General features: G+C 39.7%; 1 protein-coding gene across 4 annotated transcripts in view; it reads right to left on the reverse strand.

The window, feature by feature from the left end:
- col11a2 (collagen, type XI, alpha 2) overlaps nt 1-13644 on the reverse strand; it is a 49699-nt gene that overhangs the window by 18563 nt on the left and 17492 nt on the right. The window contains exons 6-20 of one of the 4 annotated variants that reach the window (XM_083925876.1): nt 10214-11404; nt 8745-8858; nt 7050-7265; nt 5811-5864; nt 5004-5045; nt 4653-4715; nt 4430-4504; nt 4022-4108; nt 3568-3624; nt 3246-3299; nt 2840-2893; nt 2440-2493; nt 1959-2012; nt 1503-1556; nt 1325-1369 (exon numbers count right to left, since the gene is read on the reverse strand). In XM_083925876.1, coding sequence (XP_083782002.1) covers nt 1325-1369; nt 1503-1556; nt 1959-2012; nt 2440-2493; nt 2840-2893; nt 3246-3299; nt 3568-3624; nt 4022-4108; nt 4430-4504; nt 4653-4715; nt 5004-5045; nt 5811-5864; nt 7050-7265; nt 8745-8858; nt 10214-11404 — 2214 coding nt within the window. The remainder of the gene's footprint in view (nt 1-1324; nt 1370-1502; nt 1557-1958; nt 2013-2439; nt 2494-2839; nt 2894-3245; nt 3300-3567; nt 3625-4021; nt 4109-4429; nt 4505-4652; nt 4716-5003; nt 5046-5810; nt 5865-7049; nt 7266-8744; nt 8859-10213; nt 11405-13644) is intronic. The other 3 variants (XM_083925878.1, XM_083925879.1, XM_083925877.1) reach the window with 3 other exon arrangements.

Consider the following 13644-nt stretch of genomic DNA (forward strand, 5'->3'; position numbering starts at 1 on the left):
AAATTCAAGTTGTAAATGACATTTAAACAAATTGGATTCTAGATTAAATCATAAAATAGATGAATATTAATGAGAGGACGGAGGTCAGCAACAGCGCTAACATCAGCATGCGGACATACTGAAAAATAAATACGTATTAGTAAATGGATTTTTATATTGTATTGTTTATAACAGTATAAGTATTTGGAACAAACTATATGGACTGATTCCAATAATTTGGTAGATGGTGCAACATTTTTGCCAAAGGGAATTGTTTTTAATGATGTTATTGATATACATTGAAATGTATATTCTAATTATTTTCTAAAGAATATGATTTAATTGTAATTCCCTATAAATTTCAACTACTGGGGAGAAACGTTTGATGTGTCACTTTCTTGGAGGCTTGTGTACAAAACTTTTATATAAGATCCTTCCAGCCAGACAAAAGCTTTCAGGAAATGAGCAGATGTTTTGTTCTTGTAATGGTGATTTTAAGAATGTGTTTATTTTGGTTTTGTCCTCATTGATGTGTTGTGGGTGGATATAAAGAGATGGCGAGCCCACAAGCGTGTGCCCAAAAACATTAACGCTTGAAGACCGGCAGCCCTCTTATTCTAAATACTGTTTTACAACTGACTAGAAAATGTATTTTATGATGTTTACAGGAAAATCAAGTCTGACTCATGGGGCTTTTCATTTATTTGCCAGAGCCATTTTATTCTAGAGGGCATCAAAGCCAGGTCTCAGTCTGGAGTGGACGTGTTTTTTGTTTTCAGTGGTCACTTTGTCAGGTACACCTGCACAATCTAATGCATCCAATACAACTGCACATGTGTCTTAATTGGGACAACACCACACCGCCTTTAACGACAACCTCAGTAATAGATATATATATAATTTAATTTACACATTTCACACAGCAAAAACAGAACAGAAGGAATCATTTTTGGATTTTGCTACAATGTACAGGTGTACCTAATAAAGTGGCAATTGAGTGTATGTATGTTTTCTCTTTAGTTAAAAGCAACTAGTCTTATTTTATAACTTTTGTATACCTTTGACAGTTATGATTTTTTGTTCATGTATTATTTCTTACTCATAGAGTTAATGTTATTAATAAGAAATGTATTTCTTGCAAGCTATTACATTACAGTCACTACATGGTATTTGTTTTGTAGGAACCATTGAACCTGCACATAATTTCAATGAAGAACCTCAAATATATTATTGTGGTCTTGCTACAGATGGATACACAGAGATGTGTTTTAGATTTGTTGTTCATAACAAAGACACAAAAAAAAAGAAATTTAAAATCTGACTATGTTGTCATGGAAACACTCACTGGTTCACCTGGGAGACCCCTAGGTCCGATGTCTCCGTCGTCTCCCTGGAAACACACACAGAAACAACATGCCAACGGTGCAAAGATGCTGAATATGTACAGTTATGGGCTGATACAGAGACAGATGTTTTGAGTAGTGCCTGGAACCATTTCAAATTGTTTTCTCATATCTCCGCACCCTCTCTCCGTCCTCTCCCTGAGGTCCTGGGGGTCCCAGTGCCCCGGAGTCGCCCTGGGGAGATAAAAGAATGAAGTTAAGAATCAGAAAATGATTCAGCCCTGCTTACAAACAGATATTCGAGTATTAAAGTTCTTAAATATATTAAAGAACACTCAATGTGTTTATTATTACTGCCACCATTACTACTACTAATAATCAGGCATGTGACTGACAAAGGTCCAAAAACATATGGTGCGTCTCTTTAAACCCTCCTCCTTAAAAAACCCAGTCTGCTCTGATTGGTGTTCCCGTATAGTTCCCACTTGCACTCTCAGCATCTCTGCACCTTCATTACAGCCAGTGAACGACTGTAACTTCACTGTAGCAGCTCTTTCTATTAGTTAATATAAGTTATACTAATAATACTGTGTGTCGTGTATGTGGCATTTTGACTGTAATTTGCTTTAGACTCACCCTGTGTCCTTTGTCACCAGGCAAACCAGGAAGGCCATCAAAACCACGGTCACCCTGAGAGAGAGACAAACACACATGTAAAATATTATTACTGCATTGTAATAGATGTAAGAATGCATCACAAGTGGAGTTGATGCATTAATACTGAGTTTGAACTTTTGATTCGGTTGTTTTGACACCAGAAAAAAAACGAGAAAGTAAAGTTAAAGTCATATTCCAGGTTGCACATTTATCATTTCACAAATTCAGCACAAAATGTTTTAACTTCGAGCATTTAAAGACTCATTGGGAAAGATATAGGTTCAAAGTTACTGTCTGTATGAAATGACACTTAAATGACACCAGTATTTAATGTTCTATCTGTCACAGGACTTTTGAATTAAATGCCCGGTCAGTCACAAACAAACAGCGACAATCCCGAGCCCATATAGAGTTTATTTTTGATGACGTCGATAGAGGAATGATACCAGAGACAGGTTACCTTAGTTCCAGACTCCCCTGGCATTCCCCTGGCACCATCAGCGCCGGCACGGCCCTGTTGGGAGACAAGCAGGGGAAGAGTTGTTGTTGTTGTTTTAAAAGTGCTTTTGTAGATGAGACCCCATGATTACCAAATACCCATGTTTGGTTATAGATGGATAGAATTTAAAGAGGACCATAAGAGTATGTGTATATATATGGAAAAAGATGATTCTTTGTTGAAGTAAGATGTCTGGAGGTGCAGTGGGTTAACACTTTCTGATAACACACTTATTGGTTGAAACATCTACACACACACACACTACACAATATACTTAAATGTGTATCAGCCTCTTAGAGAAACAGCAGTTATGTCCTTTGTACTTTGGATTAAACAAACAATAAACAACTTTCATACTCACTCTTCTTCCTGCTTTGCCTGGAGGTCCCATCATACCCGGGGGTCCCCTGGTGCCCTGAAAAACGAATAAGATGTCTCTGATATGGCTATGTATACATGTGCTGTTAGTTCAATCACACCATAGGACTGGGCAATATATGGATATAATATTGATCGGGTATTGTTATATGACAAGTGTTTTTTTTCTGGTTTTAAAGGCGAAATAACAGTAAAGTGATGTCATTTTCTGAACTTACCAGGCTGATCTAGCTGTTTATGACCGAGCCTTAATCCACTAACACATTATATCCACCTTACTGATGACTATTTATAAAAAATCTCATTTTGTAAATATTTTGTGAAAGCACCAATAATCAACCCTAAAATATCATCGCAATGTCGACGTTTATTGTGGTATTTGATTTTACCTGAGGACCAGGGTCTCCACTCTCTCCCTTCAGACCGTTGCTTCCTGGATTTCCCTGAATCAGACACAATCACCATAATTATCATCATCATCACCACCAAAACAGTCATATTCACCTCTCTAATGATAAGACATTGACACGAAAAAGATATTCTCCAGATTTTAAGAGACCTATTATGAGATTGAAATCCCTGCAAAAGTCAACAAGTTGTGTATGGTATAGAATCTGAGAGACTGTGAAAATGGAAGTTAGCAACAGCAACAACAACAACAAGAAAACTCTTGATATAAACAGGCAAGGCTCCAAATGACAGCAAACATACCAGGGGTCCAGGGCGTCCAGTGAATCCCATTGGTCCAGGAGGTCCTTTCAGAGCCATCTAGAGTCAACAACATCTCAAAATCAATGATCATGGAGACACATGGCTGCTTGTTATGTTGGAAAAATCTCCTTTCACACTCATTATTAATCTCTGTGGATGAATACATCAACTAAAACTACATTTCAGATTCAGATGTTATGGAGTCAAAAACTTGCTTTGTGTTCTGTGCAAACTCGATTTTTTACTTGTTTTGTGTAAAATGTTGTTCTGAGGAAGTTTTTTTTTTTTTTTTACATAAATAGCAATGAAAGCATAATATCTACTAATTCATTGGTGCATTAATGTTGTTATACATCTATGGACACAAAGTTCAGCAACTCTCGACGCATGAGGACTCCTCCGTGAATCAAACTAACTGCACAGTGGAAATGTGAAGTAAACAGTGATGACTGACCCTCGCCTGAGACAAGATGGCTGCTGCCTGGGCTTCCTGTGCAGAAACAGCAGGACCCTTATCTCCTCCACTCTGACCAAACCGGAACTGCAAAAAGAAAACATAAAAGCATTTCAGACCTTGAGAGTGGATACTGTAATTAATGATCGGGGGCAACAGTTAAAGCAATTGATTTATCAACAAGAACACAGCTGAACATTGACTTGGACTTATTAAAAGGACAAGCAAATCAAACTATGAGGGTTGATTTACAGATGGTACCTTTGATAGACAGAATATACTAAACACTGAATGTTAATAAGGTATCCACAAATACTTTTTTTATTGGAGCAAACACAACTCACATTTATAGGCATTCAGACAGTCTATACATTTCTAATAAATGATCAGAAGTTAACGGTGACCCACAGGCAGCATGACTGAGGTTCCAGGAGGTCCAGGGACTCCATCAGCTCCAGGCAGACCAGCCCTACCAGGAAGGCCCTGCAGGATGGAGAGAGGAAGGAGTGAGCTGGTTCAGGTTCAAGGAGAGAGTGGAAGTGAAATACACTTCTTTTTGTTTTTTTGCAAAGACCATTAATGTCTCAAAATCCTCTGTGTACAGATTAAGAGGGTAAAATCAAACACTCACCCTCTCGCCAGGGTCACCAACAGAGCCAGAAGGTCCAGAGGAGCCAGGGGGACCAGTAGGACCCTGAAAGAGGTGGGAGGGAGAAGTGTTCTGATTAGATTGAATGAGCTGGTCGTCTTTTATGTCAGTGTCGGGCACAGTGTGATTATGGCGTTGCAAAGGAATATCCTTTACATAGCATGCAATAAATAATGTTAATTCTCATAAACTTGCAATAGAGAAGTGTCCTAAGATGATATGTAATACTGGCAAAAAGCAAATAACACTACTCTCAAAAAGAATGAATCAATACTCCCGGAGTATTAGTGTGATATTTCTTAATGAAAGAAAACACAGGAATCATTGACTCACAGCAGGTCCCTCAGGTCCGGGAGGTCCTTCAATCAGCATACCCTGCAGAAATCAAGTTAAAAATGTTACATAGGACAAAAACCTCACAAAAAGAAATACAAGAGTGTATATTGCAACAATATAAGTCATTCCATTAATTCCATTAATGAGGCTCTTCTGATTTTGTTTGCAAGGCAACTTTCACGTTTCCTAACTAAAACCATGTCTGGATCCTACTGGGAAGATCTCTCCTTTTTCAACGGCTGCATATAAGGTTGAATAATTTATTATAAATGCATTTTAAGACTGAAAATGTGGTTGCAAATGGAGGATCAGTTGAGAATACACTGAGAGGCTACTATCTGTAGTTGAAAATGAAAAGACAGAAGTACTGGTGCAAAAAAAGTGAGTCAAATGGAGCAGAGCCTTACATTTAGTCTGTGGATGGGCATGGTTGCTGCCATTTGAACAACAATCTGTCTAAGCTATAGGGAGTGTCTCAGGTTCCCCATGGAAGATAGACAGCTGGTGAATAGGTCACATTTATAATGGCCGGTATGAAACAGTGTAGTAGGTAACCGGCTGTACTGTCCTGTGACTTCATAACAGAATAGGTTATGCCAAAGTAGTATTCTCAAAGGTGAGTATGTGTTCAATCACAGCCTCAAAATGATGTGGCAAACCTATCTGGGGTTAGAGTGAGAAAAGCAAGATTGGGACTGGAAGGTTACTGAGGGCCTGGGGAAAACATCTTCTTTCTGATAAAGAACAGGTCAGTTTAAATACACCTGCTGAGGTAAAGCTGCTTAAAGACAATCAGTGACTCACAGGCTCCAGAACAGCAGGATCTCCTTTCTCTCCTTTCTGGCCTCTGACTGCAGCCTGAGGAAAACACACGTGTAGCCAACAACGCAGCATAGTCAATATAAAGGTACTCTCTCACACACACACACACACACATCTAAATAACAAAAAAGACACTCATAGAATACAGATATGGCTACATGCATTTAGACAGCAGGTGCACACTGGCAGACACCCACAGTAGTGTTCATTATATGAAACACTATTAAACCAGAGTAGAAAAATAGAATGACAAAATAAAAACCTGTTTTGTGATAAAGGCATACGCTCTCGTCCAAATACAGATGATTCAATCGTTCTCCAAACTACAAATACTTTTTTGTTGCATAGATACAGAGAATCATCTGGGCTTAGCAGCTCTAAATGAAGCCATACACTAGATAAATGGCATTCAATGCAAAGATGCAGCAATCTTCACTTCCAAATGCCTCTTTATGCAGTGTATGTGATAGCTGAAGTTATCCTTATTAGGATCCCCAATAGCTTCGGCTAAGAGCTATTCTTCCTGGGGTCCTGAGTTTCTCACTATACACCGTATAGAGTAAAACCAGTTTCAACCACTGCTGTGGAGACTATGTCTTGGTCCTTAAAGTATTCATAATGCATCCCAATGCAGGTTTCTCTGTGATTGATTGAGCTTCCCTTTAATCTATGAAGAGATCTTAATTGGATTGTGGCCATTTTTAATTTACAGACCACACGCTTTGGTGGGAAACTAAAACAAGTGTTAGCAATTAACACATAAATTGATGTTGTCTATGTAAATCAAAGTGACACAAAGATAAATGATTTTGTGGTAATAATCTGTCCACATATCTAAAATAACAGCCTCATTGCTATCAGTCAGCTGCATCCTCATCTCAAGAATGTTGCTTTGTCAAACACAACTGCATATTTTTCCAGTCAGTGTGGATTATTGCTGATAATACTGCTGAGCGTCCACATGATCAGCTTGGGGACCAATGAAGCGGACCGCACATGTTAAAGTAAAGGTAATTACGGCTACATTCTCTATCCCAGTCTTTCAGGTAAAGTTTTCTACATCATGGGAAAGGAGCTCTCTGTCTCTCCATAATGGCCTTTAATAGATGGCAAACTCAAACCAGTCACACAAGAGGACACTGAATACAATTTGACGACAGACTAGGGTTCAGAGTTGGTTGAAACTGATTTTGTTTTTGCCTCTGAAGCAAAACGACTTACGCCTCCCTCGTCTGTCACAGCGGACAGGGCGGGGCCCATGTCGGCATCGACCTCTCCAGTCTCCAGTATTGGCTCATTGTAGTCCCTGTAGGAATAGTCGTATTCCTTAAGGCCCACGTCCCCAGTCACATACTCCTCAGTGAAGGCCTCCTCGCCCACACCGCCTGCCTTGGTGGCATCTACCTCCTCTCCCACCAACGTTGTCTCCACCTGGGGCTGGGTTGGGTTTATCAGAGCCGCAACAGGATGGAGAGAGGGGCACGGGAGGATGAAATAAAGCAAAGGAAAAGAAAGTAGCAGGAAGAAGAAAGAAGGTGAGGAGAGGTTTGTATGATGGGGAAATGTTAGTACAGGAAAGAGAAATATAGAATGAAACAACAGGGGGAGTGGAAGAAGTGAGTCTTACCTTTTGCAAATAAACAGGGACAGAAAACAAAAAGACATCTGACAGACTATCAGCCCTTCATGCTGTAACTTCAGTCTGATTATTTTCAGGTGAACTTTTCAGGTTTATCCTGCGACTTTACGTCTCCTGTTAATCATCTAATGCTGAGCTTACAATAGTTGGTGTTTCCATCAAAGCATTTCCTCATCAGCTTGTGTGTGATGCCCCGTGACCAGATTATTTCTCCAAATTTGCCTAAACATATAAACTGACCTTGTAAACATTTGGTTTAAAACTTTGAATTTTGAGGTCATGCTTTTCTAGTCCCTAAACACACACAACTGATAAGAAGCACTTTGTGAAAACAAGCTGCTGCTATGTGCTGTGCTATGCAAAGCAAACACTATGTTATTTTCTATTTTACTTACCATGGGTGTTTTAAAAACAAATATCCAGTGGAATTATGCTGTACTGTTATCTCATATAAAAAGCAATAATTGAAATAAAATACTAAAACAACCATCTGTGAACAGTGTGTATATTTGTCTCTAAAATATACCATATAGTACTGACACATTTCTCTCCAAAACATCAGCAAAAAAACCTCCAAAACAAAACAAAGTCATCAAAGTCAGCTAATACAGATGATACAATGATAACAAAATAAGTGAACTGTGAGAAACAGATCAGAACTGTGAGAAACTCCTTCTCAGATTCTGATAGTTGAGGGCTGTGACGTATAAGCCACAGCGCTGTATTCTTTAGTTCAGCTCGATTTTTCCAAACCAGAATGCATTATATTCATCTCCCTTTGTCGCCGTGGTTAAAAGTGCATATCAAATATTCCTATGCGGATCCCTTTTTAACAAGATTTTTGTTCTTATGTCAAGATCCTAACCTGGTCAACCAAGGACGTCAAAATGAGAACAGGAATCTTTTGTTAGGGAGGAAAAAAGGGATCCACGTAAAAATGTTTGATGATACAAGCAGATGAATGTGGTGCATTCTCTTTGAAAAAAAGATTTTCTCTTATGTCTTGTCATGTGGCAATCGGTGCCGACAAAACATTGATGTGTGGTTAGAAAGGTTTAAAGAGAGACTACTTGGTTAAACTACAAAGACTGGGCTCACCACTACACAGGTATTACACTGCCTTCTCCCTTTGGTGATGGAAGTCTCTTGCATTGAGGCGATGATTTATTCTTCTAATTTACATATACGGTACGTTATTCATAAGATCTCTCTAATCTTTCGGTGCTATTTCATCTTCTTGATCTGTGTCTCGATCCAGTGTGTAATTTTCTCTTTACCTGTACAGGGACCTCTTCTTGTCCAAACACCTCACCCTCTGGCACCGTCTCCTCATAGTAATAATCAGTCTCTGTAGGGGTGTGGCCAGCCTCGGCATATTCAGTATCTACATCCTGATTGGTCAAGTTGACAGGAATTGGGGAGCAGGGAGGAAGTAAGCAGATTTTAATGGAAGAGCGCGGTTAGTTTTAAAGTCTGATGATGAGTTAAAAGTGGAAAAAAAATGGAACACATCATAAAATTGTGGTCGCCAAAGTTTTTTTTTTTTTTTACTGGCAAGTCACATTTTTAACGTTGTGAAAATCCATTTAAAAAAAGAAATTTCAGGTAGATTCAGAACCTCAGTGACTATAAATGTTGCCATATGCAAGATTTAGGGAGCCATTGAGACTTCTTTGCTGAGATTTCTTTTTATTGTATTGTTGACATTTTTTTCACAAAGCCAATATTCATGAAAGGGTGAAGTCTGCTCTTTTGGAAGTAGGACTGAGAGCCTCTATCCATCCCTTGAGATGAAAACATCATAACTTGATGCTTTTGGGATGTCTAGTTTCACCCAAGACCAGAAGACAGAGAGACAACCCAATCAACAGCCTCACAGAACATAATTCTGTTAATTCAATGTATTGCCCCCTATGAATTGTCCAGACCCCACTAATACCCATTAATCTCACAATGTCACTCTACCTTGAAGCATGTCGGCTTCGCAGCAGATTACACATTATATATATATGTAAAAAGATATTATATATCTTCTAATGAAGGTTTCTTTTAGTTTCTGTGAGGCTGCTTTATTTATATTTGAAACAAAAATGGCCAGAGACAGAGAGAGAAAACACAGGTACTTCAAATAAAAGAGAGAGAGAGAGAGAGAACGACAGAGTTACAGAGGATGTTTGTTGTCTTGCTTGTGTATAGAATGTGATAGTATTTGTGTTTTCTCAAGTTTAGTTTTTTTGTGCCATAGAAATCCATGCTCATTCATTTGACCGGTACATAAATGGTTTCCCCCGAAAAGAAAGAGACGGAGAGCTGGAGTGTATTCAGGTTCTGAGATCCAGTTTCAGCTTGAAGGTAGGAGTATGAAGTGAAGTAAAGAACAATGAAACTGTACAATTAGCCATGCTTCAATGTGCACCGCTGTATGATATCATATGGAGAAGTTGGGGTGATCATAAAGATCATATGATATATAAACAGAGAAGGCACCCAGCTTGGTATGAACCAACTTCCATTCTGAAGACCAAACTGTCCACCATCAAGGATTTACCTCAAAATCTGCTCTGTGAGCCACCTATTAAAAGATCAAATGATTCATGAGAGAGATCCCCAAAAAAGGAAAAAACATTAAGTTTCACAAATATTTTGTTGCAGACCCTTGATGGTGAAAAGACCTGGAAACCAGACAGGACAGATGGGACATACGACTCTGGACATTCTGACCCAAAAATGGGCCCTCTTGTTGTACCTGTTGATAACCGTTGGTATTTTTCTTCGCTGGGACTGCAGTTCCACCCAGCACAGCCTTGCCGAAGGGTGGGAATGGTTTGTGCAGGGATTTGACATTAATGTCCAGCACCACCTTGGATTTCGTGGGTCTGGGTGGAGTGGGTCGGACAGGGGCAGGCGTTGAAGCTACTTTCTTCGTGATGGAAACCTTTTCGACCACATTCTTCACGACTTTGCTCACCGTCGATTTGACCAGAGGGACTTTGGAGACAACAGTTTTAACTTTGGTGACCTCTTTGACTTCCACCTTTACTGGAGTTTTTGCCGCTGGAACTTTGGTGACCACAGCCTTTGCCATTTTTGTAGGTTCAGGTTTTGATGTTTTTGTGGGTTTAGGTGCTTTTGTAGCTTCTACTTTGGCTGCGGATTTAGCTGCTACGACCACAGTCTTTTCTACTTTAACAACTTTCTCAGTCTTTGCTTTTGTAGTGGTTTCAATTTTTGCAGCACCATTACTAATGACTTTCTTTTCTACCACAGTGATAACTTTGCCATTGGCATTAGCCTTAGCCTCGCCAGAGACTTTATTCTCAGTTTTGCCATTAATCTTGACTTTAACCTCTTTAACCTCAATGGTAGTTTTGACATTTCCATTGGCTTTCTTCTCGGCTGTAGCTTTGCCATTGCCATTTCCATTAGTCTTAGACACAACAGTGACTTTTCCATTTCCATTGGCTTTCTTTTCTGCTGATGACTTTCCATTTCCGTTAACACTGACTTTCTTCTCAGCTACAACCTTGACATTGCCATTTCCATTCACCTTCACCTGAGCTGTAGGCTTGGCATCAACTGTAGCTTTGCCATTGCTAATAACTTTTGTAACAGCTGCTTTTCCATTGCCATTGCTGTTGGCTTTAGCCACACCGTTTACTTTCTTCTCAGCAGCTGGTTTACCATTGCCATTCTTAGCTGGGGCAGCCGTGGCCTTAGATTTAGCTGCTGCTGTTGGTTTGATCTTAGACAAGAGGATCTCTACTGCAGTAGGCTTTGCTTTGGTTGTCTTGGCTGTGGCAGACTTGGGAGCTTTGGTGGGCATAGGCAACTTGACTACAAGTTTGGATGATCCAGTCTTGGCAGACTTAGCTGCAGCAGGTTTTGGTTTGACAGGGGTGGATTTAGTGGGGGCGGCTTTTCCATTGAGAGCCTTCTTCTAATATCCATGATTATTGTTTGGTGGAGATGTTGTTTAGTATGTAAAAGTGCATATTGACAAAAAAAGAGAGTGGAGGAAGACAAAGATACATGGAAGGGTTGGGAGGGGGGTGAAAAGCACAAACAAGGGATGGACAGAAGGAGAGAGAAAGACAAGAGTGGATGTTTTGAGAAACAATGACATAAAGATGGCCAAGGCTTGGATGATTTACTGAGACTGTACAGGCATTACTGGATACAGCAGCTGATTAATAAAAGTTCAAATATACAGCTGATGAAAATACCAATTCTTAAACAAATTCAAAATCCACACTTTGAGAGATTCCACCCGAAAGTTATTTTGAGGACTTTTTGCTGATCTCTCCAGTAATGCCATTCCCAATATTTAATGACAAAGCAGCATCTTTGCGCTAATATGAACTGGAGCCGGTGGTTTGGCAGAGGCACTGAGGGTGTAACTGGTCAGGTGAAGCTGGTGCTGAACACACACCCACACTGTACAGACATACACACATACACGTCACTGATGAACTGACCTGTTTCACAGACACAAACACTGACACAGACACACAGTTTATAATGCTCTGAGCAGTCCAACTGCAGGACCCAGATGGTTACTGCTGTTTAGTCATGCAGAAGAAGGAGCGGGGACGCCAAGTGAGCATGCAAATGCATGTTAGTCACATAAAACCACAAAATGAAAACAACAGTACATGATTAATCCTTACTTATCATGCTGCTCTAATAAAAATACATGCAAATTAACATAGTAAACAAACAAATATGTAACCCAAGTATTTTAGTGTGAAGAAAAAAACAGCCATCATAGTGAACATAAACTCCTCCAATATGCAATACAGAACACAAACAGACTTAAAGGAGACTGTGGCATATGTTTTCATGTATGCCGTACAAAGATCTGATGTATACAACCATGAATGCATATACCAAGACAAAAACATGTGCATTGATATTCCCATGTTGACTGGAACATTGGTACGGTAACTGATGACCCAGAAGTGCAGCAGACGCATGCGTTGACATCCTCCAAGACGATTAATATATCATGCACGTAAGAAGACAATACAGACACATTCCCATGTCAGACAGCATTGCAAATCTGTGTGTTTCTCTGTGATTGACTGTGAGGCAGAGTGGGGTTTATCATAAAAGAAAATGTATCAGAAAATCACAGGAAAGCATTTGAAATGATGCTATTCTGTGATTAGCAACTTAACACCTATTGTGTGACAAACATCATTTACCTTGAACACAATGTAAATAAACACAAAACTTATTTACAAAGGCAATTTGACCAAGATCCGTTTAAGATGACCTGGCACGTTCTTACGTGTGTTTACTATGTTAACTTGAACTTGCATGTGTTCAGATTGTTATCAAAGACAAAACAACTAATCATCATGTAATATGTTAATCGGCCGATCCACATATTTAGGTTAGATTATGTTTAACACATTTACTGTGACCTTTTTGTGTCACAGATTGTTTGCCTAGTACTATAGCTAAACGTTCATATTTTTACTTGTTGAGCCAATTATGTGCTGAAAAACTTTGGCACAATAACTTGATTTCTTTAATCAGGATATATGAAGAAGTGAGATAAAGTGTGCATGTGTGCATAACAATACAGCTGCACCTACGCCACCCCAGTGCCCCCACTTGGCCACATGTGAACGAACACACACACACACACACACACGCACACGCACACGCACACGCACACGCACACGCACACGCACACGCACACGCACACGCACACGCACACACACACACACATATACACTGTATATGACAACATGTAAATGACATGAGGACAAAAAATCATAAGTAGTAAAGTTAATCCTGTGTGATGGAGACGGTGGAAATGAGGTGCACGTGAAAGGTCAATGTGGATTAAAGGAAAGGGGAAATGTAAATAAAACAAAGGAGGTATGGAGTGATGAGGGATGAGAGAGGCATGTGGGGTGCTAAAAGTGAAAATGTAGATTTTCAAACAGATATTTTAGGGAATAAAAAAATGTAAATTTAGTCAAATATATAGAAAGCTAAACCTATATTATGAATGATGCCTCTGTTATTGCTTTCATACCTCTCTCCCTCATTCTCCTTCCCTTCCACAAACCCCGCTCGTGTTTTCCCTCTCTCGTGCTCCCTCTTTACCTGTTGACTGGGGGCGCCAGGTTGGGGAGAGGGGGACGCAGAGGAGGAGGGAACGCC

The sequence above is a fragment of the Echiichthys vipera genome (assembly GCF_963691815.1).
Source record: "Echiichthys vipera genome assembly, chromosome: 13".
NCBI lineage: Eukaryota > Metazoa > Chordata > Actinopteri > Perciformes > Trachinidae > Echiichthys > Echiichthys vipera.